This window comes from Monodelphis domestica, chromosome 1, assembly GCF_027887165.1.
Source record: "Monodelphis domestica isolate mMonDom1 chromosome 1, mMonDom1.pri, whole genome shotgun sequence".
NCBI classification, from domain to species: Eukaryota; Metazoa; Chordata; class Mammalia; order Didelphimorphia; family Didelphidae; genus Monodelphis; species Monodelphis domestica.
In genome coordinates this window covers 58,691,173-58,714,925 of record NC_077227.1, presented here as the reverse complement: position 1 = coordinate 58,714,925, position 23,753 = coordinate 58,691,173, and the positions used below count along the sequence as shown (strand labels likewise).

Sequence of the window (23,753 nt, the reverse complement as noted above, 5' to 3'; positions counted from 1 at the left end):
GCTAAAATGATTAAAACTATCCTAGGAACTTTAAGATTCATGGTAGTAATATTATACTAAGTTGGAAGGGACCTTATCAGCCAGCTATCCTGACTCATATCTAAAGAAATACCCATTACATAATAAACTCTACAAGTATATCATCCAGACTTTGCTTAAAGACCTTAAATGTTCATTGTGTACGCATGTGTTTGTGTATATGCACACGAGTGCACAGGAAACTCCCATCTCATAGGGCAGCTCATTCTATTTTTGGCAGCTGTAATTTTTAGTAAGTCATTCATGACAGTAAGTATAAATTTGCTTCTTTACAGTTTCCAAAAGTCTTTTATTTATTCCATCCATTTCTTCAGATTCAACCCTGTGGGAACAAACAGAACAAATCTGATCTTTCTTCCCCATGAAAGTCCTTTAAATGCTTGAACATAAGTATTATCTCCCCCTCCCATTCAATCATCTTTTCTCTGGACTAAACTTTCCAAGTTCTACCAACTGATTCTCATATGCCATAGGCTCAAGGTCCTTCACCAGCCTAATTTACTTCCTTTGGAAACTTTTTGGCTCATCAATGTCACTTTTAGATGGTGCTATCCATAACTGAATTCAGAACTCTACATATAGGCTTACCAGGGCAGAGTACAGAGATATATTATTCTCATTCTGGGAAAATATGCTTTTATTAATGTCATATAGGATCAAATTGGGTTTTTTGGATGCCATATTACACTGAGTGTTCATGTTGAGTTAGCAGTCCACCAAAACAATCAGATCTTTTCTAGACACACTAGTGTCTAATCATGACTTCCCATCTTGTATGATATTCTGTTTTTTAATTCAAGTATATACCTTTAAATTTCTCTGTAATGGATTTCATTCCTATGATCTTTTGAGATCTTGACTGCCATTCATCATGTTGGCCATCTTTCCAAGTTTTGTGGCATTTGATTATTTGACGAGCATGCTTTATAGGTTTATCAGAATCATTGATTAAAAATATTAAACAGCACAGGGCTAAGCACAGATCCCTTGGGCATTCCATTAGAAACCTTTGCAAGTTGACGAATTCTTTGAATAGAGGTGTGGACACATCTGCTGGGTACTAAAGAGAAACCAGAATGGAAGTGAAAAGAAGGAAAAATGAAGTAAATGTGAAGATCTTGTGTAACCTTCTTCCTGTTCTCTAAAAAAGAGCCCTAAGGGATAAAGCTGGAAAAATAAATGAAAATAACCCTGAGTGATAGGATAGCAAACACAGCAAGCCCAGGACACTGACCCCTTAGTCTCTTCAAGTAGCTTAAGACCATGACTAGTATCAATGGTTTGGTAAACAAATCCAGAAAATATATTAAGTGATAGTTCTGAGAACCACAGAGAGACAATGCTTGGTGAGACAGAATGACTCAACCTCAGCCAAAGAGGGAAGACAGATGTTTAGATCTGACTGACCAATATGTATTTGGGGTTGCTGGGCCTTGCTCTCCACCCCTCCCTTCTTCCTCTCATGATGAAATGCTGGTATGTTCCCTTGGCAAGTACTTTTCTAAATGCATTCCCAGCTGTGTCAGACAGCTACCAATGGTGGATGGGGGAAGGGGAAGAGAGATGAGAGGTCAGATCAAGACAGCATGATTAGAAGGCTCAGCAGAAAGACAGAAAAGAGATTCAAGCATATGTATTTGATATAAATATTATAGTTTTACAGAGACATCTAGATCAATACATGTCACATTTCATTTACCTCCTTGAAAAAGTGAACACAATGTATTCAGCGAAAGCTGTATAGGATTTTCAATTTACTCCATATGATTTATTATGACAGGATGGCTATGGGTTTTTTAAGTTCTTTATACTTGTTCCAGTAAAAATGGATAGAGTATCTTTAAAAATAAACAGCCCAGAGCCATGCATTTTATATTGTCTTCCTGAGTAAGGCAAGAACTGTCTAAAATCTCTGCCTGTGGGACCTGGCTGGAGTCATAATTATTTTAGTTTTCACTCTTTAGCTGAGTCATTTCAGGGGTGTCTTTGTCTTGGGTCTCCATGAACAGCCTCGGGACTGGTGGCAGTGATTTGGAGGAGTTGGGCAAAGAGAAAGTAGACTCTTCCTTTCTCTCTGACATGGTTAGGGACTCCAGATTGCTCTACCTAGCTTAAAGCTCCTTGCATTTTGGTCCTTGAAAGGCCACCTCCTCCCTTCCTCCTGAGCCAACAATGAATGTGTACACTGGCAGATTGTCAAGCTAATGGGCACTTTGGAAGGTGCCAATAGAGGACACTTGTAACAAGCTCCTCAGTTTCCCCAACAAGGTATGGATATTCAGGACTCCATGGATATTCAGGACTCCCTGGTCCTTTTGATATCCTCCATCTACTTCTTGATGACTTCCTATCAGGTAGATAATCTAGTCTATCTCTGAATTAATATTCATTTGGTAATGGAAAATGCAACAGGTAGACAGCATGCCCCCCTACCCAAAATGATTCCACTCTATCTCCAAATCAGCACAGGTAGAGCAGCAAGTGCCCAGAACAATGGATGTCTCCACTTTGGAAAATGAGAAATCTACTTTTCAGTAACTCATTAAGCATTAATTTTGCAACTGCTCTGTGCCAGGCTTTCCCATGTTGTACAGTTAGTTACTTACACTACTGTGAATCAAACTCTAATGCTACCATTGCATTTCCAATAATAGCACCTTCAACTATTTTGGCTTTAATTTCAGGACCCTCCATCTCAGAAGTATCTTTTAAGGCAAACATTAAGAATAATTTCACTTTTTGCCTTAAGAAAAATTTACTTAGGGTACCAACTGAATCTTCCTACATCGAGGCAGCTCCAATTCCTCAAGCCAAAAAAAATGCAGTGATTGTGAGTATTTCTGACAATTCAAAGAAAATGGTAACTCAAGGCCCAGGCATTTGGTGAGGGAGCCAATGCAGATTAGAAATTTCAATGTATCTTAGGGTTGGGAAGTTGTCTGGGACACTGAGAGAGGTTAGGTAATCAATCTGTCCAGGATCATGCATCTAGTACCTGTCAGAAGCAGGCCTTGAAGGTAGGTCTTTTGGATTCTGAGGCCAATTTTCTATTTGCTACACAATTCCTCTTAACAAAAAAAAATTGTGGGTGGAGACAGTATGTTAATTTTTAAAACCTTATAAAATCCATCAATAGCATCACTTACTGATACCTTAAAAGCTCCTTAGCCTAAGTTGTCTTGGGCTGCCTAGCCTAGAACACTTGCTTGAGGACAGTTATGTTCTCCAATAGAACTAGCCCTCAGCAAAATTGTGAAATGAGATGGTAATTCTCCCTGACATCACTTCTGTCTGAGTTTTTTCCTTATTTTCAGTATTCTTCTCTACAATTCTAGCACCAACTGTTCCTAGCATCTTCATCCCTTTTATCTAAGGAGAAAGTGGACCTGATAAATAATTTATACTAAAATGTGAGTGTCTCAATGCATAATCCTTTAAGGGTCATTGTAAAAGCTGACTACAGGGTTCCATAGGAATTGATTTTTATGAATGGGCATGGAGTACCAGAGTAGAATTTTTTTTCTTTTAACTATAGGGGTAGAAGAGGCCCACCCAACAGTGTAAAAATTATGAATGATTCATTCTAGCAAGAATCTTTTCTCTAGACTCTTGTTTATCACAGTCCTTCCTAATATGTAACACTCATCCATACTTCTATATGCCAGTTTAATATGGCAGCCCACTCAAGGATTATTTAGGAAATGATAATGGTTGAGGATAGAAATATGGAGCTTTCCCATTTTAGTCCTTCCCCTCTTTAACTCATTCACTCCCTATTCCCAAACTGCTCTTACTGAAATTTTCAAAAGTCCTGAAAATGTGCCTGGGAAATACATTTTCTCTTTTCACCAGCCTTCCATTCTGATTCTCCAGTGCCCAAGGCTCCCCACTTCTAGGAGAAGTTGGTCCTCAAATGTTGATACTGAATTAGAGAGGCAGCCTCTCCCCCATCCATCAATTCTAACTGCATTCAAACATTTTCAATATGTTGGCTCCTTGATAACTTTCACTGTATGGAAAACAAAATGGAGGGAAATGATTATTGGCACGAGAAAGGGAAGCCGTAAATCTTCAAATCAGATACAGGACAGATTGGAACAATATGGATTTTCCAAGGTTTCTATGATAATGTACCTAATAACTCTCCTTGGGCAAAAAAGGCAATCTGTTTTCAATCAATCTCTCTTTTCTGAGCAAAAATACCAATTATATTGAAGGGAGAGGATTTTTTTTTTACTTTTTTTAAAAAATAAAGACTACTATTCTCCACCCCCCAAAATCATTCTGAAACTGAAAGATATATATTTTCAATTGTCTCTAGTGCTATTGGACAGCAACACCAAATGAGAAGAGTCAATTCCTTTTCCTTTTTTTTTGTTGATTGTATTTGTCCACTTCTTGAGAGGTGAAAGCTTATTAAAGGCTTAAAGGGTAATATTGATTGCATTGGAACATATTTTATATGTTCACAGCACAGGTCCAATTATGGGCCATCATTTTCCTAACACATTTAAGGCCCTTTTTCTGTTCTCATCGATGTTCTATCCAGATATATTTTTCCATCTCTGCAGTACATATTTTATCACACATTTAGGCATACATATGCATCATACACATATGTCTATTGGTCTAAATTTATCTCTAGCTAGATATTTAAGGGTACACAGATGAAACCAAATGGCGGTTAGCAGTGATCATCACAGTGAAGATGGACATAGTCCTGAGTTGTGATGTAATGGTCCCGTTCAACCTCTGAGGACCAGGATTAAGAACAAAGATTAAAACACATCCTTGGATGCAGTACATTAACATTCCTTCCTCCCCTTTATGGCTCCAGCTTGCCCGATTGCTAACTGTACCACCGTAACAATAACAGTCCGTAATGGTGATATTATTAACTGCATCAGGCGCATTATTGATTTCCTCTTTGTTCTGCATCATTATCCCTTCACCAATGAGTTTACTGCATCATTCTCACATACTCAGTCAAGCACCAAATTACAATGATAGGCCAACCTCCTGTAATGGCCTCTAATGGAACATTGCATAAGTAATCATTGCTGCCTCCCATTATGTGCCGCTTCCAGCCAATGAGGGCTTGGCCTTCTTGGAACCTGCACAGAGCAATTATGAAGTGGAAGAGACCTGGCGGTTCTCAATTTTTGCCCAGGAAATTACCTTGCTTCATATTTCCCACCTGCTGGTGCCTCAAAACTCAGCCAGCAAAGCTGCAAGCATGGCTGGTGCCGTTTGTCCTAGCCACTGGTGAGGACCAAGGCTAAAGTCAACCTTGGAGACCCGCAGCATTGGAAGTTTGCTCCCCAAGCAATTGGTGGCATTTCTGCAGACCTGAGTTCCTGAGCTTGGTCTTTACCTGTGCATCTTGGGAACCAAAGGGAATAGAATCAAAGACAGAGAAGGAGGAATGGACTGACCACGTTCTCCTTTGCTTCTAGAGGAGTAGGTGCTAAAAAGTCATTAGATGAACCCAGAGTGAAGGCAGAGGTGCTGACCCCAGTGTTTCAGCCTCAGTAAGGTGGCTCTAGGGCATCAGAGTCCATAGAAAGGACACTGTTCATAGGGACAGAAGCCTGGGGACCAAAATCTAGATCTACAACTCACCAGCTATGTGATCTTGGGCAAGACATTTTGATTCTTCTGAACCTCGAGCTGCAAAATGGAGATAACCATTTATGTTTGCCTGTTGCACAATTATCGTTAAATGACGTCTACATCATAAAAGATATATCGATGGCTACTAAGACACATACCCACTTCCTCACTAATTATCATCCTCCTCTACCATTTGGAGGAGGTACCCCATGTTGACCAAGGTGGTAGCTCCTTAGTGCCTTCTTTTCAAATTACCTGCCCTTAAATCCTTCGGCATGCATGGATATCCCATGGAGCAAAACCATCCCAGCCAGTGATGCAGCAGCCCCGATAGCTCCATCTTTGATTCCATAGGCGTTCCATTCTCATTTAGCTCTGAGTAATGCCCACTTACTGTAAAGTGTTACATGCTCCCATTGTTGGAGGAGTTATGGCGGAAAAATGCAAAATTTCCTTTTAACTGCTTATGGCCAGCAGAGCCTATAATGTGTCAAGCCACACATTAGCTGCCCTGATAAAACAGTCTGCTTTCATACACACAAAATCATCGTTTCAGCAAGATTTGTTATCTCATTACCTGATAAGCTCTATGTCATAAACCAAGACTCCTACAGTAAATCTCCTGAGAGGAGGCTTTGTGGCCAGAAAGGGAGAGATATGAATCTGCAAAGGGGCTTGATAATACAGCATTTAAACTCAACCATAATGCCACTTACTGCTAAATGCATAAAACTACTTGGCCAAATGGTTTGGCTCTTAATAGGATTTTGTGCAGCATCAGGTGAGAAGCCATATGCCTTTTTAGTCCCGAAGTCTGTAAGCACCTGCTAACTCTTCAGCTTTGCTTCACGGACCTCAGGGGGATGGAAAGCTGGATGTTTAGGAAGGCAGCTTGAGGAGATGAAGGCTTCCCTTGCAGCTGCTACCTCTTTCTCTGTCTTGTCCATGGGGGGGCAGGGTTATCTCTGGTCCCAGGGGTAGCTAACCTCTCCTCCCTTGTCACAGGCATATCGTTGTCTGTGGACACATCACTCTGGAGAGCGTGTCTAACTTCCTGAAGGACTTCCTGCACAAAGACCGGGATGATGTCAACGTGGAGATTGTCTTTCTTCACAAGTAAGGAACGCTTCATCAAAGCTGCAACTCATCTTTTATTTTATTTATAAAACATTTTTTAAACTCTCACCTTCCATTTTAGAATCAATAGCTTGTATTGATTCTAAGGCAGAAGAGTGGTAAGGGCTAGGCAATGGGGGTTAAGTGACTTGCCCAGGGTCACACAGCTAGGAAGTATCTGAGGCCAGATTTGAACCCAGGACCTCCCATCTCTGGGCCTGGCTCTCCATCCACTGAGCCACTCAGCTGCCCCCTGCAACCCATCTTTAGTCAGTCAACAAACATTTATTAAAGTATTTGTCATGTGCCAGGCACTCACTGAGGGCTGGCAGTATAAAGAAAAGGAAAAATGAGCAGGGCCCCTGCCTTCAAGGAGCTCCCATTCCAGGGAATTCCAGGGAAAGCAGGGGAAGACAAAAAGAAATTGCTATGTAAAATGCATACAATATGTGTGTATACATATATACAAAGTATAAATGATGTGTAATCTCAGAGGGAAAGGTTCTAGGAGCTTAAGATGACAGAGGAGATCAGTCCCTGCTGTACTTAGCTGAGACTCAATTCAAATAGCTGACTATGAACAATGTAGATTCTTTGGATGACACAAAATTGAGTAAGATGCTACCTTGACCTCAGAGTACTTAGAGTCTAATTGGGAAAAGAAGCTACAAATATAAGAAAAGTCAAGTGGGATTACTTCAGTGTTTGCAAATATTTGTTATTTTGTTAATAATAACGACGCAGGGCAGCTAGGTGGGTCAGTGGATGGAGAGTCAGACCTGGAGAGTGCTAGAGTTCAAATCTGCCCTCAGACACGTTCTAGCTGTTTGACCCGGGGCAAGTCACTTAACCCCCACTGCCTCGCCCTTACCACTCTTCTCTCTAGTATTAATTCCAAGGCAGAAGGGAAGGCTTTAAAAAAATAATTGTTAGCATGTTAGCATGTACATAGTGCTTGAAGGTTTGCCCTTTCTATCATCCCATTTGATCCTCATGCTGCCCCTGTGAGTGAGGGGCTATTTAGGGAGGATGGAAACATGCATTTATTAAGATCCCATTATGTGCCAGACATTATGCTAAGCATTTTAGGAGTATTATCTTATTTTAGCTTATTTATGTAGTGGTATGCTGCACCCAGAGTGAAGGAAATGGACAAATGTTGTAAATCAGGGCTTGGTTTATTATTTTGTTGATGGTCTGGACTAAAGTGATGGAGAGAATATTAATAATGCCAATTATTGCTGGGTTAATAATGAGAGATGGTTGTTAAAAATCTACCAGTGCAACTCGGGTACCATTATTATCTTCATTTTTCAAATGAGGAAACTGAGATGGAGACATGAAATGACTCAGCTAATAAATATCTGAATCAGCATTCTAATGAGTCCTTCTTACCATCTAGCTGGACAGGGGTATTTCTTACTCTAATACAGACAGAATACAACCTCTCCATCCCTCCTCAGAAAATGTTATAAATTATTAATGGCCCTGGAATTCTTCACTATGGTGATGGCAAACTACACATTGCCAAACAAAACAAAAAGCATTTTATGCTTGAAATGTTAAGCTATACTAGGTCTGCTAATGCATGTGCTATGGGAGGGGGGTATAACTTTTAAGTAAGTGAGTTTCTTGCCACAATAAAGCATCATTTAAGTAAAAAAAAATAGTCCTGTTGCATTGTATGTAAATAGCTCTGAAGAGAAGATTTCTACCTGCAAGTGTAGAACAAGAAGTTCTACACCAAGGGAAGCAATACCATTGTTAAATATTACTCAAAAATGTCTTTTTTGCCCCAGAAATCCAGATCAATTTGACCACAAGTTCTCATTAGAATCTAGGTGTACTGCCCCTAAGTGTTAATTCATCCTCATGGAGAAGACATCTGAGACCAAGGAATGACTTAGCATGGACCAATGGCCAATAGGAGTGTAGTCTAAGAGTAGGTCAGCCATTCAATCAGGAAACACTTCTTAAAAGTCTTCTGTGAGTGGTTAGGGTTGCTCAGTGGATTGAGAGTCAGTCCCAGAGATGGGAGGTCCTGGGTTCAAATCTGACCTCAGACACTTCCTAGCTGTGTGACCCTGGGCAAGTCACTTGACCCCCATTGGCTAGCCCTTACAACTCTTCTGTCTTGACATAGTATTGATTCCAAGATGGAAGGTAAGGGTTAAAATAAAGTCTTCTGTGAAAAAGGCACTGTGCTAGCATCCTACAAAAAAAGAGGGAAAAAGACATGGTTTCTGCACACAAGGAGCATATGTGCTGTTAGGGAGAAATACAATAGACACAAATACATACACTCAAAATTTGTATACTGTAATTTTTACAGAGAAACACTAAAAGCTTAGGTGGTTGAGGGAAATCTTTGTGAAGGAGGTAGTACCTAACTACCCCTTGAAAGGAAAAAGGAATTCCAGGAGTCATCCAATCAGAAAAAAAAAAGAAATCTCTCTCAAAGAACACTCTCTTCCTCCCTCCTTTCTCACACTTTCTTTCATTCCCTAGTGTAAGACTAAAAATTAATATCCAATACTCCAAGTATTATATTTTTATAAGATTTATTAATAATCACTTGAAGTAGAGAAAAGTAAAACCATCAGTAAAGAGAAGCTTCCTAGACTACACAAGTGGAAGGAGAGAGAGAGAGAGAGAAAGAGAGAGAGAGAGAGAGAGAGAGAGAGAGAGAGAGAGAGAGAGAGACAGAGAGAGACAGAGAGAGACAGAGAGAGACAGAGAGAGAGACAGAGACAGAAAGACAGACAGTGACAGCGCTAGAGAGCAGAGTTGCAGAAACTTTTATATACAACACATAAGGACACAATGTGGGGGTGAAAGGAAAGGGATTCTGGGAGATTACGTCCAGTGGTACAAGATTCTAATTTACACATTGGTATGTCCTAGACAAGTGCCAATTAAAGATTGATATTGGTCAATAGCTAAATACCAAGATGTGCATAGCAGTTGTTCTAAGATTTCTGTAATTGGAGTTAAGAACTTTGGGGTTCTTAGTATGTGGACTGGTCCTGAGCTCATGTATTGAATTGATGACCCAGAAGTTTAGAGTATTGCCTGTTCCTTAGATTATATGTCAAGGTTTCAGGTCACCTGAGCCTTTTACAAATGTTGTGGCATGTGATAGTTTTGAAAGGGGACAGACCTTACTTTCTAAGCCTCTCTCTTTGAGAACATTGGGCAGTGGAGAAGTCATAAAAGTGAGAAAACTAGAGATTTGCTAAGAGATTATTCTTTTCTTTCCTTCCACAGTATTTCCCCAAACTTGGAGCTTGAAGCTCTGTTTAAACGTCACTTTACCCAGGTGGAATTTTATCAAGGATCAGTCCTCAATCCACATGACCTGGCAAGAGTCAAGGTAAGGCACAATTGACTGCTTCAGCTTTCAGACCATTTCAATGTGCATATTTAGGTTTCTGGTGGGAGCTCTGGGTACGATGGTTCTGGAAAGACAGTGACCAAACACAAAACTACCCAATCCTTCAGCTTATAGTCCGTGGGCCTTTTTATCAATATGTAGAGGAATCAGCAATTGGAAGAGATCCCAAGATTTTAGAGTTGATGGAAGATGCCCCTTATGGGATGAACCAAAGAGATTTAATAAATAGAGCTTTAATAAATATCCGGCATGACTGATAGAGAATTGGAAGAGGAAAATCTTTGTTCTTTCCCCTTGAATGTCATATATTTGGAAAAAGTCCTAATCAGATTCTGTCCCATTTCTGTTTGTTTCCTCCTTCAGAAGGCATGCAAGCATAACTGGCCTGAACTAAATAAAAGAGACTAATATATAGACTCAAGGGTCTGATTCCAAGTTAATAAAGAACCTGGGTTCAAATATGGCCTTTGCCATTTGTTACTTCTATGACCTTGGTCAAGTCACTTAATGAGGAAATTTGCTGCCCTCTCAATTCTCTCCCAATTCCACATCCACAATCCTTTAAACCGAAAGTAATTCCTCTCTGAAAAGGTCTTCTTTGACTTAATGGCATTTCAACTTTGATTACTCCTTCCTGAAGAGACAATTAAGTAATATAACAATAAAAAAAATCAGGGAGGGGGAAGGTGTTCAGGAAACAAATGGCATCTTAATTTATTTTTTTTCACTGAGAAATTGATCTATCAGTTTCTGATATGATATCATACCTAAAGGTAACTGATAAGTTTCTGGAAGAAAGATATGTCTACTACTAATGACTAAGTTACTTGATTTCCAAACTCTAAACATTAGAGACAAAAGTGATATAGTAAGAGGTAATTTTCTGTGAATATTACTCCTATGCACCCTCAGCAAAGGTATATCCAAAGGATCTGTGCTGCCTAAATTTCTGAGTTTTCCCCTCTCTTCATCCCATACTTGATAGATGGAAAGGAGTAGTTCAATCTCTTTGCCTTCACTTCCCAGGGGGGGAAAAAAGAGAGATCAAGCTGTGGATAGGTGACTCAGCAGATTGAGAGCCAGGCCTCATGACAAGAAGTCCTGGGTTCAAATCTGGATTCAGATACTTCCTAGCTATGTGACCCTGGGCAAGTCACTTAATGTCAATTGTTCAGTCCTTATTGCTCTTCTGGCTTGGAACCCATACTTAGTATTGATTCTAAGATGGAAGGTAAGTGTTTTTTTAGAAAAAGACAATGCAGACAGTAAAGAAAGAAAAGAGGAGGGTATAAGACTTAATTAATTGCTTGTTAAATAAATTGGAGGAGGGTGGATGCAAATCACTATGCAAAATAAAAAGTATAATTATCAAGGTGCCTGTCATGCGATCCAACAAGATGAAATGTTTACATTCTACCAAGAACTTACAGCCTACACTCTTAAGTAAAACTATAATCTCCTACGTGCTTGCTCTCCTCTGTGAAGTGCCAGGTTCCCCAAGAGCTGTCAAGAGAGAGAAATTGCAAACAAGACTAGCTATTTATATGTGTGTGCTTTATTATTTTCCTTTCGTGCCTTAGATAGAGTCAGCAGATGCATGCCTGATCCTTGCCAATAAATACTGCGCTGACCCGGATGCTGAAGATGCCTCCAACATAATGAGGTAACCATGGAGAAGCTGGGGAAAGGGAGTGGGCTCTTTGGGCACTGTCCCCTTTTTCTGCTTTATAGGTATCTAGAAAGTACCAACTCTCTTGAGTAGTCTTTCTTTCCTGTCTTTTTTTATTTTAAAGTTCATTTATTTAATTAATTAATTTAGAATATTTTTCCATAGTTACATGAATCATGTTCTTTCCTTCCCCTCTTCCCACCCTTCTCTAGTAGCCAACAATCTTCTTTCCCTTCAGAAGCTTGCATTTCCTATCTGTTTGCGATAAGGGTGGTAGCTTATAAGCCATCATTAAAGTAGCATGTTTTAGTGGCCTTGGGAGCTATTGAGATTAAAGAAATGTGAGGATGAGAAATGTCAGGACAAGCTCCAGAAGGCTAAGGGAGGCTGAGAAAAGGAGCCTAGACTGTAGGAAAGTAGCATGGTATATGGTGGGTTCAAATCCCAACTATACCAATTACAAACTATGTAAGCATGGGCAAGTCACTTTGGTTTCCTCATCTGTAAAATTAGAGAGCTGAACTAGATGATCTCTAATGCCTTTTCTAGTCCTGTGTCTATGATTATGATTATTGTGAACATGAATAATATACATGAATGGATGGTTTTCCACTGAACTAGAAAGTAACCAAAGTAGTTATGTGTGAGCTCACACATGCACACACACACACACACACACACACACACACAGGTGCACACATGATGCCATGGTGGCCCAAGAGTATTTAAATCATCTAATATCTACTCTAATTCCAGTTCAATATTTGCGTCTCTATATTGGAAATAATGGAGGAATCCATGACCATTAGACATGGTAGATATATTCTAAGGAGTTGCCTTAGACAACTGCTATAGAAATTAATGGACATCCTTGGGCAATATTACCAGTGTCAAAGGCCAAATTCCTTTTATGTTGTTGTTTGGGTGGTTTAGTGGACAGAATGTTAGACTTGAAATCAGGAAGACCTGAGTTCAAATCCAGCCTCATACCAGCTCTGTGACCTTATGCAAATTACTTAACCTCTGATTGCCTTATCCTCATCTGTAAAAATGTGGAAAAGAATAGCACCTACCTTCCAGAGTTGTTATGAAGATAAAGGGAGATAATATTTGTAAAGAACTTTGCAAGCCTCGAATCATTATATAAATGCTAGTTATCATCATCACCCTTATTGTTATTATTATTATTATTATATATTTACTATGCCTCTCAACACCATGGTGAAAGGAGGGAGAACTGGATTGGGAGGTCATCACCCTGAAGTGATCACACTTGACTTCGACAAGTCACTTCATCTCCATTTGCCTCCTTCTTTCTTCTGTTCATGAGAGAATGGATTAGGTAGCCTGGAAGTTTCCTTCTATCTCCAAACTAGATGTTGAGTTATCCTTAGGACTACATTCCAGATAGCCCTTTTGTAGCTTCTTGTCAAAGTAAGTTCCCCTCCAAGGACTCCAGATATGTGCCCCTCTCCCTTCCTTGTATCCTAACAGTAAGTTTGAAAAGACAACGGAGAACCATCTGGATGAAGGAGGAGTCAAACACAAATATTTCATCGTTGTTAGATTCCAATGGACATTTTCCATAATTTTGAGGATCCATCCTATTCCCCAGAGAGTGTTACTTGACCTTTCAATGTTGTGTGGGTCTGTGTGCCTTCTTCTCTAGGAATGTGGTTAATGTAGGAAGGCCATAATACTTTAGAATTCTTCTCATCTCTTCTTCCCTCTTTAATCAATTGTCCCAAGAGACATGAGCTTTCCTATTGCTAGAAGTTGGTGGTAGGCATGGATAAGATAAGGTTGGTCTGATGTATTTAGGATGGAACAGACTCTTCTATCAACATTTGGCCTCGGTATCTGACAGGGGACACCCATGAGAGAATCTTTTCATTCCTTTCACTTTTCTAGCGAATTAACAAATATGCCTGCCTATTACAGTCACTAGATGGAGGCATCAGGACCTTACTAAGCTTCTCTTTTCATACTTTATGCACATTTTTTTGCCTGCCCTTTTTTACCCCTCTCCACAGACCCCTCTGCACTCAGTAGAAATAAGATTGTAGAGACTTTTCTTTGAAGAGTTCACCTTACAGAGCTGGAGTATCCATCCACTGTACACACTGGCAACCCCATCTCACTTGTTTTCCTTTAATATTTTCTTAGTGGTTTTAATGGATAAAATGCAAACCTTCAAAGTAATAATAAAATAAATAACAGGACAAAGCCCAGGAGAGAAATCTTGGGATGACACTTTCCTTTGGGTGTGCCACCTGGAAGGTCTATTTCAGAAATATCAGTTCTCTTAATTGCCACTTATTATTTAAGCCACAAGCCTGAACAGTTCAAGCTTTTATACTTTATTAGAACACTGAGATCCAAGAGTGATTGGCATGATGCAGAGGCTTAAAAATTATTTAGCCCAAGTGAAAGCCACTTCTAGTTAAGGTAAACAAATGGCCTGATATTTCTTCTTTGGGGCCAGGGCAGCAAAAAGGGTGTGGGAAATGTTGGGTTAAAAATTAGTTTTGCTTCTCCTTCTTTCCTTTTCTTTCTTGTACCTAACAGACTAAGGAAACTGTCAATGTCTCTTCTACCCCCTTAAAATGAAAAGAGGAAATATCCATTTGCAATTGGCTTGCTTAGAGAGCTGACCATTGTTTATGAGCTGATCTTGTTGGGATGATTGGGGCCTCTTGTTCCCTGAATTATAGAGAGGGACAGACATAATGCTTTTTCACAAACAAAACTATATCCTTTAAGAACAGAATCCTAGTGTAAATTTGTTCAGGGAGATGTCTTGTTATATGCGTCTTTCTCAAATGCACATTTATAAGCTTTTAGGAGAACATTGACTGCTTGGCTGAGTCTTCCCCACTTCCCCCATCCCTCCCACCTCAACCTTTCCTCCCTACAATATGGCTTATACATTTTTCTGAAAAGAAATGAAATGTGGTTGGTTTAAGAAAAAACAAACTGAGGTATCTGACAGTGACTTTTGGTGGGAGGGAGACCACTTAATCAACCCACTCCCATAAAGCTTGAAGAGTTTACTAGCAAAATAGGAGGTCTCAAATTCTATTTAGTAATAACTCATACCTACTCTAGTACTTCCTTCCTCAATTTAATTTAAGAATTCACCAATAATAAATTAGTCATAGTAATTCTTTATCATCTACTGTGTTCAAAGCACTGTGCCAAGTGCAGAGATACAAAGATGAAACCAATTAAGATGTAGTACTCAACAATTAAAATGTAGTTCTCAAAGTTTACATTCAGTTCCTCAGTCAGTTAATAAACATTTATTTAGCACCTGCTATGGACCAGGCACTGTGCTAAGTATTAGGGAATCCGAAGAAAAGGAAAAAGTCTCTGCTCTCAAGGGGATCTTGGTTTAATGGGGGAAAGTATATACAGGATAAATTGGAAATTATCAACAAGGGGAAGGCACTAGAATTAATGGGAAATCAGAAAAGGCTTCCTGATAAAGGGAGGATTTTATCAAGGACTTGAAGGAAAACAAGAGATAAAATCATGAGGGAGAACATTTCTAGTTAGGGGATGTGGTATCTATAGAACTGGTAATGGTATAAATTGATGAATGTTTTGAGTAAAGAAGAAAGTTGTTTCAGACCATCTAAGGAAGAAGAGAACTTGGTGAACCTAGGAGGTCAAAGAAAGCTTTAATGAGGAAGTAACACCTAAATCTGGCCTTAAAGAAGATAAGAATTCTGAGAATCAGAGATGGGAGGAGAGTGCCATCTAGGCTTAGAATAATGTCTAGATGTAGGACCATAGATAGCATACTGGCTATAAACCTAGAAAGAACTTCTAGGTCAGCGATTCCTAGCTTTTTGCATATTGTGAACTCCTTTGGTGGTCTGATGAATCCTAAGTACTTGTCAGAATAATTTTTACCATAGATAAAATGCATTGAATTATAAAGGAAACCAATTAAACCAAAATATAGTAATGAGAATTTTTTTTTAAAGCCAGCTACAATACCTGGGACTGCCCATGTTAAAAACCTCTACCTTGATCATCTAGTCCAATCACCTCATTTTAAAGATGAAGGAAACAATGGGGTGGCATTAAAGGTTTTAGAGTAAGAGAGTAAAATAGAGAGAACTCAGCCTCAACTCTTTCTTTTGTAGAGTCATTTCCATAAAGAACTACCATCCGAAGATCAGAATTATCACCCAGATGCTTCAGTATCACAACAAGGTAAGGAAGTTAGAGCCTGCTTCTCACATGAGGATATAAACATGGAACCCACCAGTAGTGTGCTGGTCCATATTTAACAACTGGTTCCCTGGGGATGGAGACAGAAAGAACACACAATATATTTTTATGTTTAATTTGTATTAACCTTTTCTCCATTACATTTTTTTGTCTAAACAATCAAAACAATAAAGCATGCCTGATTTGCAGATTTTGCCAGTTTCCAACATATAATGGTGATACTGAAAATCTAACAGTCTATTCTTGAGATTTGGTTCAACATGGCTCTAGACCACCTATGGCTCCCATTTTCTACTTTGGCTCTATACTACCAAAAGAGCATTATGGGAAAAAAGTGTCATGATAGGTAACAACAGCCTCTCTGGAAAATTCCTTCTGCCTAAATAACTAGATATCATGGAGTGTAAAAGATCTTTGTTCATAAAAACAGCTAGCATTTATATAGCACTTTAACGGATACAAAGCTCTTTACACACATTATTTAATCTTGATACAATTCTGTGAAATGAATAAGGCTCAGAGAAAATAATTAATTTGTCTGTGGTAGCTAAGTGGTAGAGTTCAAAGACCTGAGTTCAAATAAGTATTGGAGCCCACTCACTGGCTGTGTGACCCTGGAGCAAATTACTTCACCTCTGTTTCTCCCTGTTTCCTCATCCCTAAAATGGGGATAATAATAGCATCTCCCACCTGGGGTTGTTGTGAGGAGCAAATGAAATAATCACTGTCAAATGCTTAGCACAATACTAGGTACACAGTAAATGCAATATAAATGTAAGCAATCATTGTTACAATTTCGATTTTGTTATGTCACATCTCCATTATTCACCTCTTCACATGTTTCTTCTGTAAGTTTCCACTTTGTTAGGAGCTTTTGATCATTCCCAGATTACATTTTGAGAAAAGTACCCAATTTCCCTCACTCTTCTGTTTCATTCATTCAACAACAAGGCAACAGTAGCATCTATGTTCTCAATGCTACATTCCATTCTTGTGGAGAATACAAAAAAGAAAAGCTAGAAGAGATCCTGGCTTCAAAGAACTTACAGTCTATGCATAGAGGCAAGGGACACATTCTGAAACATTCAATTACTCTGTAGTGGCACTGTCCAAAGCTATAAGACCTATAGGACCCAGTGATATAAGAATAAGTATGGTGTGAATGGAATGACCAGTTTTCAATGAATTTTGGAACCTCCAAGGATTTGAACTAGAGGGAAAGTAACAGAAGGAGGTTTTGGATTGGCAAACGTGATCCCTGTGGTCTCCTTTAACACTGAGAGATTTTGAGTGTATGGAATGAGAATGTGGAACATGGTTCACCCCAAATAAAGTTTAGAATGAGCAGAGTTCTTCCTCAGGCAATTTAAAAATGAGTATATAATTTCTTAAGATGTATTGTCCAGGAAAGTGCATATGTATGTGAGGTTCAGGGGATATTGGTAAAATTGAATTTTTCAGTTTCTTCTTCTGTTCTCTTGTGATTTGTTTATCCACAAATCAGAGCCCCATCTCTCTTCTCAAAAGCAATATTTTTCCATTTAGCCAGTAAGCTCCCAGGAAAACAGCTTTGGGGGAGGGAAAGTAGCTAGTGACTCCTTTTTCTATTTGAGACTCAGTAGCTTATCTTAGAAATGAGTGCTAAAGATTGGATGCTGCTATATACCTGGGTCCAGGTGTCCTAGTTGAACACAACAACTCCCTGCTGGATCAGGAGTGAGAGTGATCCCCATCATCCAGGCCTCATTCCCTACATAACAAGCTATATGATGACCCAGAGATGACTCCATTCTGCCAAATGCAGCAGCCCCATGCCATTATTTCTTAATTGCTGGCAAATGATGACCCATTTTTGCCATGTGGGAGCCCACTGGAGGCCATTCTTTTGAGTGTATCCTGCTGTCGGTGATTGGCCCTCTGCTCAGAGATCACTGCCACTGCCAACCATTACCCAGCCCTCAGCAGGTGGCTGTTTTTCTGCAATTCAACATTGCATGGCAAGCAGGTTTGGTGGTAGCCACCCAAGGTCATATTCATCTGTCTGTGTCTTGAAAACCAGGACAACCCTGAACTAAGCACATGGAGATAATACCAGTAACTAACAAGCCCCAATTTGCAGATGCTCCTGGGTTGGGGTTCCATAGGTAGTTATGCTTCATGGAACTTTCCCTAGTGTTGGAATTTTCCTGGCTTTGAATGTGACACTGATGGATGATGTTAATAGGGAACTGGATGGTGACAGTGTCCAAGTCAGAGAGTCCTCCTTTCTATTGATGGTTATTTATTTCAGCAATTTAAAGTTTAGTTGGGCTAGATTCTTTCTCTCTCTCTTTTCCTCCCTCCCTCCATCCCTCCCTTCCTCCTCTCCTCTCTCTCTCCTCTCCTTCCTCCTTCTCTCTCTCTCCCCCTTCTTTCTCTCTCTCTCTCTCTCTCTCTCTCTCTCTCTCTCTCTCTCTCTCTCTCTCTCTCTCTCTCTCTCTCTCTCTCTCTCTCTCTCTCTCTCTCTCTCTCTCCTTTAAGGCAGATTTAGACTGCATGGGAATAATAATGCTACATATTTGGAAAGGGGTTTTGGCTCCTTTAAATTAGAAACAAAGCTAGGATATTTTTAATGCATTCAGCTGAATTTGAGTGAAATGATTCTTGTCAAACCTAAAGCAACTCCACCAGCCCACTACAGTTTGGAGCCTGAGCCTGTCCATGGCTACTTTCATCTTCAACATCTCTTACAAATGTAAACTATATAAATTGTTCAGAAATAATAGAGGGCATCTCCCTTCCATTCTTACTTGCCCAAAGCCTGATTTCTTTTTAGTCTTTTAGTCCCAATTTATTTGGGTCCTGGGGCTACGCAAAAATCAAAGATTGAGACTTTAGCCAGGCGAGTCAGAAACATAAAAGCACTCTGTCCTGATGGCAGAACTTCTGAGATTTCTAAACAGAGAAGGGAGAATTGGCTTTGACAGTTACCCAGACTCCTTTTTCCACCCAACTGAGTGCCAAGGAAATGCCTCAGGACTGCCAATACATTGTTACCAGAGCCATCTTCAAGAGGAGAGGTAGAGAAGCTGAGTTGTGATCTTGGCATCTAATCTTGGCACTCCTACTCTTCATCCAGTCATCCTGCCGAGCAGCACAAGCAACTAAAAGTAGCCATAGGCTAAGGTCAAGCTTATCAGGGCTTTGCCCCACTTCACACTGTAGTTCAATGACTGTGGAATATGGAACCTGAGCTCAAATTCACCCAATGGAAGCTTTTAAAAATTATTTATTGTTTATTATTAAAATATTTTATTTATTTAATTTAATTTAAATAATTTAATATTTAAAATATAGTAAAATAAATATTATTACTTATTATTATTTATTGGGTTACTCACAACCTCCAAGGACCTTAATTTCTGTGAAAAGGGCCTCATTTCCACATGATCCAGGATAGTCCGTCAGGTATACATTTTAATGTCATCAATAGGAAAGCAAGCCTACCCTTCAAATATAATTATAATAATCCTTTGCACTTGTATGATCCTTGGTAGGTTTTTCACTTATTTTGTCTTCTTTGATTCAGGAAATATTTAATTCAATGAGCATTGATTAAATACCTACTATCTGTTGCATAGTGGGGATATTCTGAACTATTGGTCAGGAAGACCTGTTTTCGGATTTCTTCTTAGATGTATGACTGTGAGCAAGTCACTTCATCTGTCTGATCAGTAGGAAACTCGCCAAAACTATAGATAGGTTGTGCTCTGTGTCTGAAACCAAAGGGCCTTGACCATAAGGATGTGCAAGGCGCTGACAATGTGAAAATAATCAGACCAGGCAACAATGACAATGCAGTCCCTGCCCTCAAGGATCTTAAAGCCAAGGGGTCCAGAAGACTTCATATTCTCACTCAACATTAAGCAGCTCTCAGCATGGAGGACATAATTGTCGCAGGAAAAGTTAGGTCAAACCCCATGTGTAGAACCTTGTGGGATCTCCAGTGAGTTTTGAAGCAAATGCTCTGAACAAGTAGTTCTAACAGCCCTTGTCTCTCCTATGTCTTAACTCGTGGACCCATTGACCTAGCCGTAGATTCAAAGAGTGAACTGAAGGAAGGAATTATTGGTCCCCAGAAGTGATTACTCTTCGCCAGCCCGAAAAACATCCAAGGCACCACATTTGTTCTTCTGAAGGAAAAGATGGATGCCATCAGCACAGTCCATGCTCACCATAAAGGACTTTCAGTTCCTCAAGGAAGGATCCTTGAGGTGAATTGCTCTTGCTCAGTTAGCTCCCTAATAAAGATGGGAATGGCAAGGATGGTCATTGGCATAAAGTACAAGGATGCAGTGTTTGGATGTAGCTTGAGCTATTCTACTCCTCTTAATGCTGATTCTTAATTTAAACCTTTCAAAGCATTTTGCTTTGAATGCCCATTTAATGAGATGTTAACCCACTTAATTTTGTCTGCAAAGCAGGAAGGGATAATGCTATTATTTTGATTTTGTGTGTGAGAAAATTGAGATCATGGATCTATGCCTGAAAGAGGCTTCAGAGTCTATCTAGAACAACCTCTTCTCATTACAGTTGAGGAAACTGAGAGTTAAAGAGCTTCAAAACTATATAGATAGTAAGAACTGGTGGCAAGATTTGAACACAGGTCCTCTGACTCTAGAGCCAAAAGTCTTTCCTGTGGACTAAAGGACAGATTTAAAAATACCAATATTTGAAGTCATAGCATAACTATCACCATAAGATTGCTCATTCCCCACTTCCATCCCCTGCACCAGACATCCAATTCTAGTGAGACACCTTTTCTCCCTCTTCAATGCTCTGCTGTTTTCTCCTTTGGGAACATCACTCTGTACTTTATTTTCTAAGATATCAGAATGGAGGCAGTTCAACTTGAGACAAAAGCTCGGGATTTTGAATCTTGACTTGACCAGGTTGACATTTGAAATGAAAGAATTACTATTTTAAAGATAAATTTTATAAATCCAATTTATGTCAAATTTCCTTTCCTGTCTAATTATATCCCTCTTTCTCCACTATCCAAAGAACCATCCCTTGTAATGAAGAATTAAAAAGAATTTTTCCCAAACAAAACATACATGGCAATTAAGATGTCTGCATGGTGTTCCACACCCTCAGTCCTCCACTGACAGGAGGGGTAGGAGGTAGATTTTTTAACCTCTTCTTTGTGCTCAAGCATAAGTCTTTAATTATTGTTAATAATAAATCATATTAGGGGGGCAGGTAGGTGGCTCAGTGAATAGAGATCAGACTTGGATTCAGGAGGTACTGGGTTCAAATGTGGCCTCAGCTATTTCCTAGCTGTGTGACCCTGGGCAAGTCAATTAACCCCAATTTACTAGCCCTTGCTATTTTTGAATTGATTCCAAGACAGAAGGTAATGATTTTAAAAATTCATACTTGTTTAGATTCATAAGGCCCTTTTTTTTTTACCTTGTGAGGGAGTCAGTGAAATATCTCATACAAAGAAACTGAAGCACAGCCACATTAAGATTCTTTTGTAGAGTCCCGTAGAAAGTGATTAAAGCATTAGAACCTGGCCTCAAAAACAATTTTCTTATGCCAATGTGTTTTTCCCCCCACATCACCCCGACATGTAGAGGAATTGCCCTAGTGAGCGGTTAATCAGGACTAGAATCTAGACCTCCCCACACTCTCAATTCAATTCTTTTCCTAAATCCTTCCATTGAGGTAAGGGCCATGTACATTGTCACTGGTAGGAAGCTTCTGGCCTTGCCTTTGGGGAATAAATGTAGTTTCTAAATTAGGCTCCCATGCTTCTCTTTGAGCATCTTCTACCAGGCCAAGATTTCTTTCCATTAAAGATGCCAAAAAAAGGTAGAAACTCATAATGTGAATCCCCAGGGGATCATCATCTTTTTGTTTCATTGGCACAGTTTTCCTTCCCTCCCCCCAACACCCACCCCCATCCTCACCTCACTCAGTGATTGGAGAAAGTGTGCTAGCCAACAGAAGGGACAAAGGAAGCCCCAAGTAATGGAACTAACTTGAATTTCACATGTAATGACATGTAAAATATGTCTAAACAAAGAACTCAAACCAGATGGAAAAGTAAAGGGCCGGGAGTTAGAGACTCAGGTTATGAGTGAGAGGACTGAGAAGAAATTCTTTCTATTTTGACAAGCACATGGAACTTAGAGGGATTCTATAAGTGGGACCACCACCCCATTTGAAATTAAAGAAGCCTTGGTAATCATATCTCACTCATCTGCAATAATGACCACATGATTACCTTGTCTCCATAGTAGATGCATTCATTGGTCACTGAAGGTCCAGTGGCATGATTCCATAGTAGATGCATTCATTGGTCACTGAAGGTCCAGTGGCATGATTCCATAGTAGATGCATTTATTGGTCACTGAAGGTCCAGTGGCATGATTCTGTAGTAGATGCATTTATTGGTCACTGAAGGTCCAGTGGCATGATTCCATAGTAGATGCATTCATTGGTCACTGAAGGTCCAGTGTCATGATTCCATAGTAGATGCATTCATTGGTCACTGAAGGTCCAGTGGCATGATTCCATAGTAGATGCATTCATTGGTCACTGAAGGTCGAATGGCATGATTCCATAGTAGATGCATTTATTGGTCACTGAAGGTCCAGTGGCATGATTCCGTAGTAGATGCATTTATTGGTCACTGAAGGTCCAGTGGCATAATTCCGTAGTAGATGCATTCATTGGTCACTGAAGGTCCAGTGGCATGATTCCATAGTAGATGCATTCATTGGTCACTGAAGGTCGAATGGCATGATTCCATAGTAGATGCATTTATTGGTAACTGAAGGTCCAGTGGCATGATTCCATAGTAGATGCATTTATTGGTCACTGAAGGTCCAGTGGCATGATTCCATAGTAGATGCATTTATTGGTCACTGAAGGTCCAGTGGCATGATTCCATAGTAGATGCATTCATTGGTCACTGAAGGTCCAGTGGCATGATTTCTTAAGTCCCTAGAGGCTTGTGTAGAAGACCTCTGAAATCCTTCCAATGCTAAATCTGTCATCCTATGTTCCACCAGTATTCTTGGGAAACTTAACTTCAAATTCATATCTCATTACTTAATTAGTTTATTCTGTTTTAAAGTATCACCAAAAGTCAATGCTAGCAGTGACCTTAGACAAAATCAAATCGAATATAACCTTTTAGAGGGTAGGGATTTTTTTGTATTTTCATTTTTAAATCTCTAGTACTTGGCAAAGCTCCTGACACAGTGTGGATGCTTAATAAGTGCTCAGTGGAAGTTTACATGATCCTTTAGTCTAATTGAATCTCCTCAATTATATATTTGAGGACAATAATTCTTGGGGAGTTGGAATGCTTTGTTCATTTAGAAAGTGGGCAGATCATCATTCAAACATCAATCTTTTGCTTCAAAGTCTAGCTGCCTCCACTTGGAAAGTAAAACAAAAAAACGATGTCCTCAAATGAGAGAACAGCAGGGCATTGAAGAGAGAGAAAAGCTCACTAGAAATGAGTATTTGGTGGGTATTGGAGGTGATGTGCAATCATAGAGTTCTACGCATAGATCCTAGCTCAGATATATGCTATAACTTTAAATGTTGGTATTTTTGAATCTGGCTTTGTCAGGCCCTTGGAAGACTTGTCCTTCCCAAGAGCAGCCAGGGCTGGGTCAGTAC

The 23,753-nt window shown here is 39.6% G+C and overlaps 1 protein-coding gene across 32 annotated transcripts in view; it reads left to right on the top strand.

Annotated features, from left to right (window-relative positions):
• KCNMA1 (potassium calcium-activated channel subfamily M alpha 1) overlaps positions 1-23,753 on the top strand; it is a 936,156-nt gene that overhangs the window by 668,600 nt on the left and 243,803 nt on the right. For all 32 annotated transcript variants that reach the window (XM_056819947.1, XM_056819943.1, XM_056819916.1 and 29 more), the window contains 4 exons: positions 6,658-6,768; positions 10,036-10,141; positions 11,743-11,825; positions 15,986-16,055. In XM_056819947.1, coding sequence (XP_056675925.1) covers positions 6,658-6,768; positions 10,036-10,141; positions 11,743-11,825; positions 15,986-16,055 — 370 coding nt within the window. The remainder of the gene's footprint in view (positions 1-6,657; positions 6,769-10,035; positions 10,142-11,742; positions 11,826-15,985; positions 16,056-23,753) is intronic.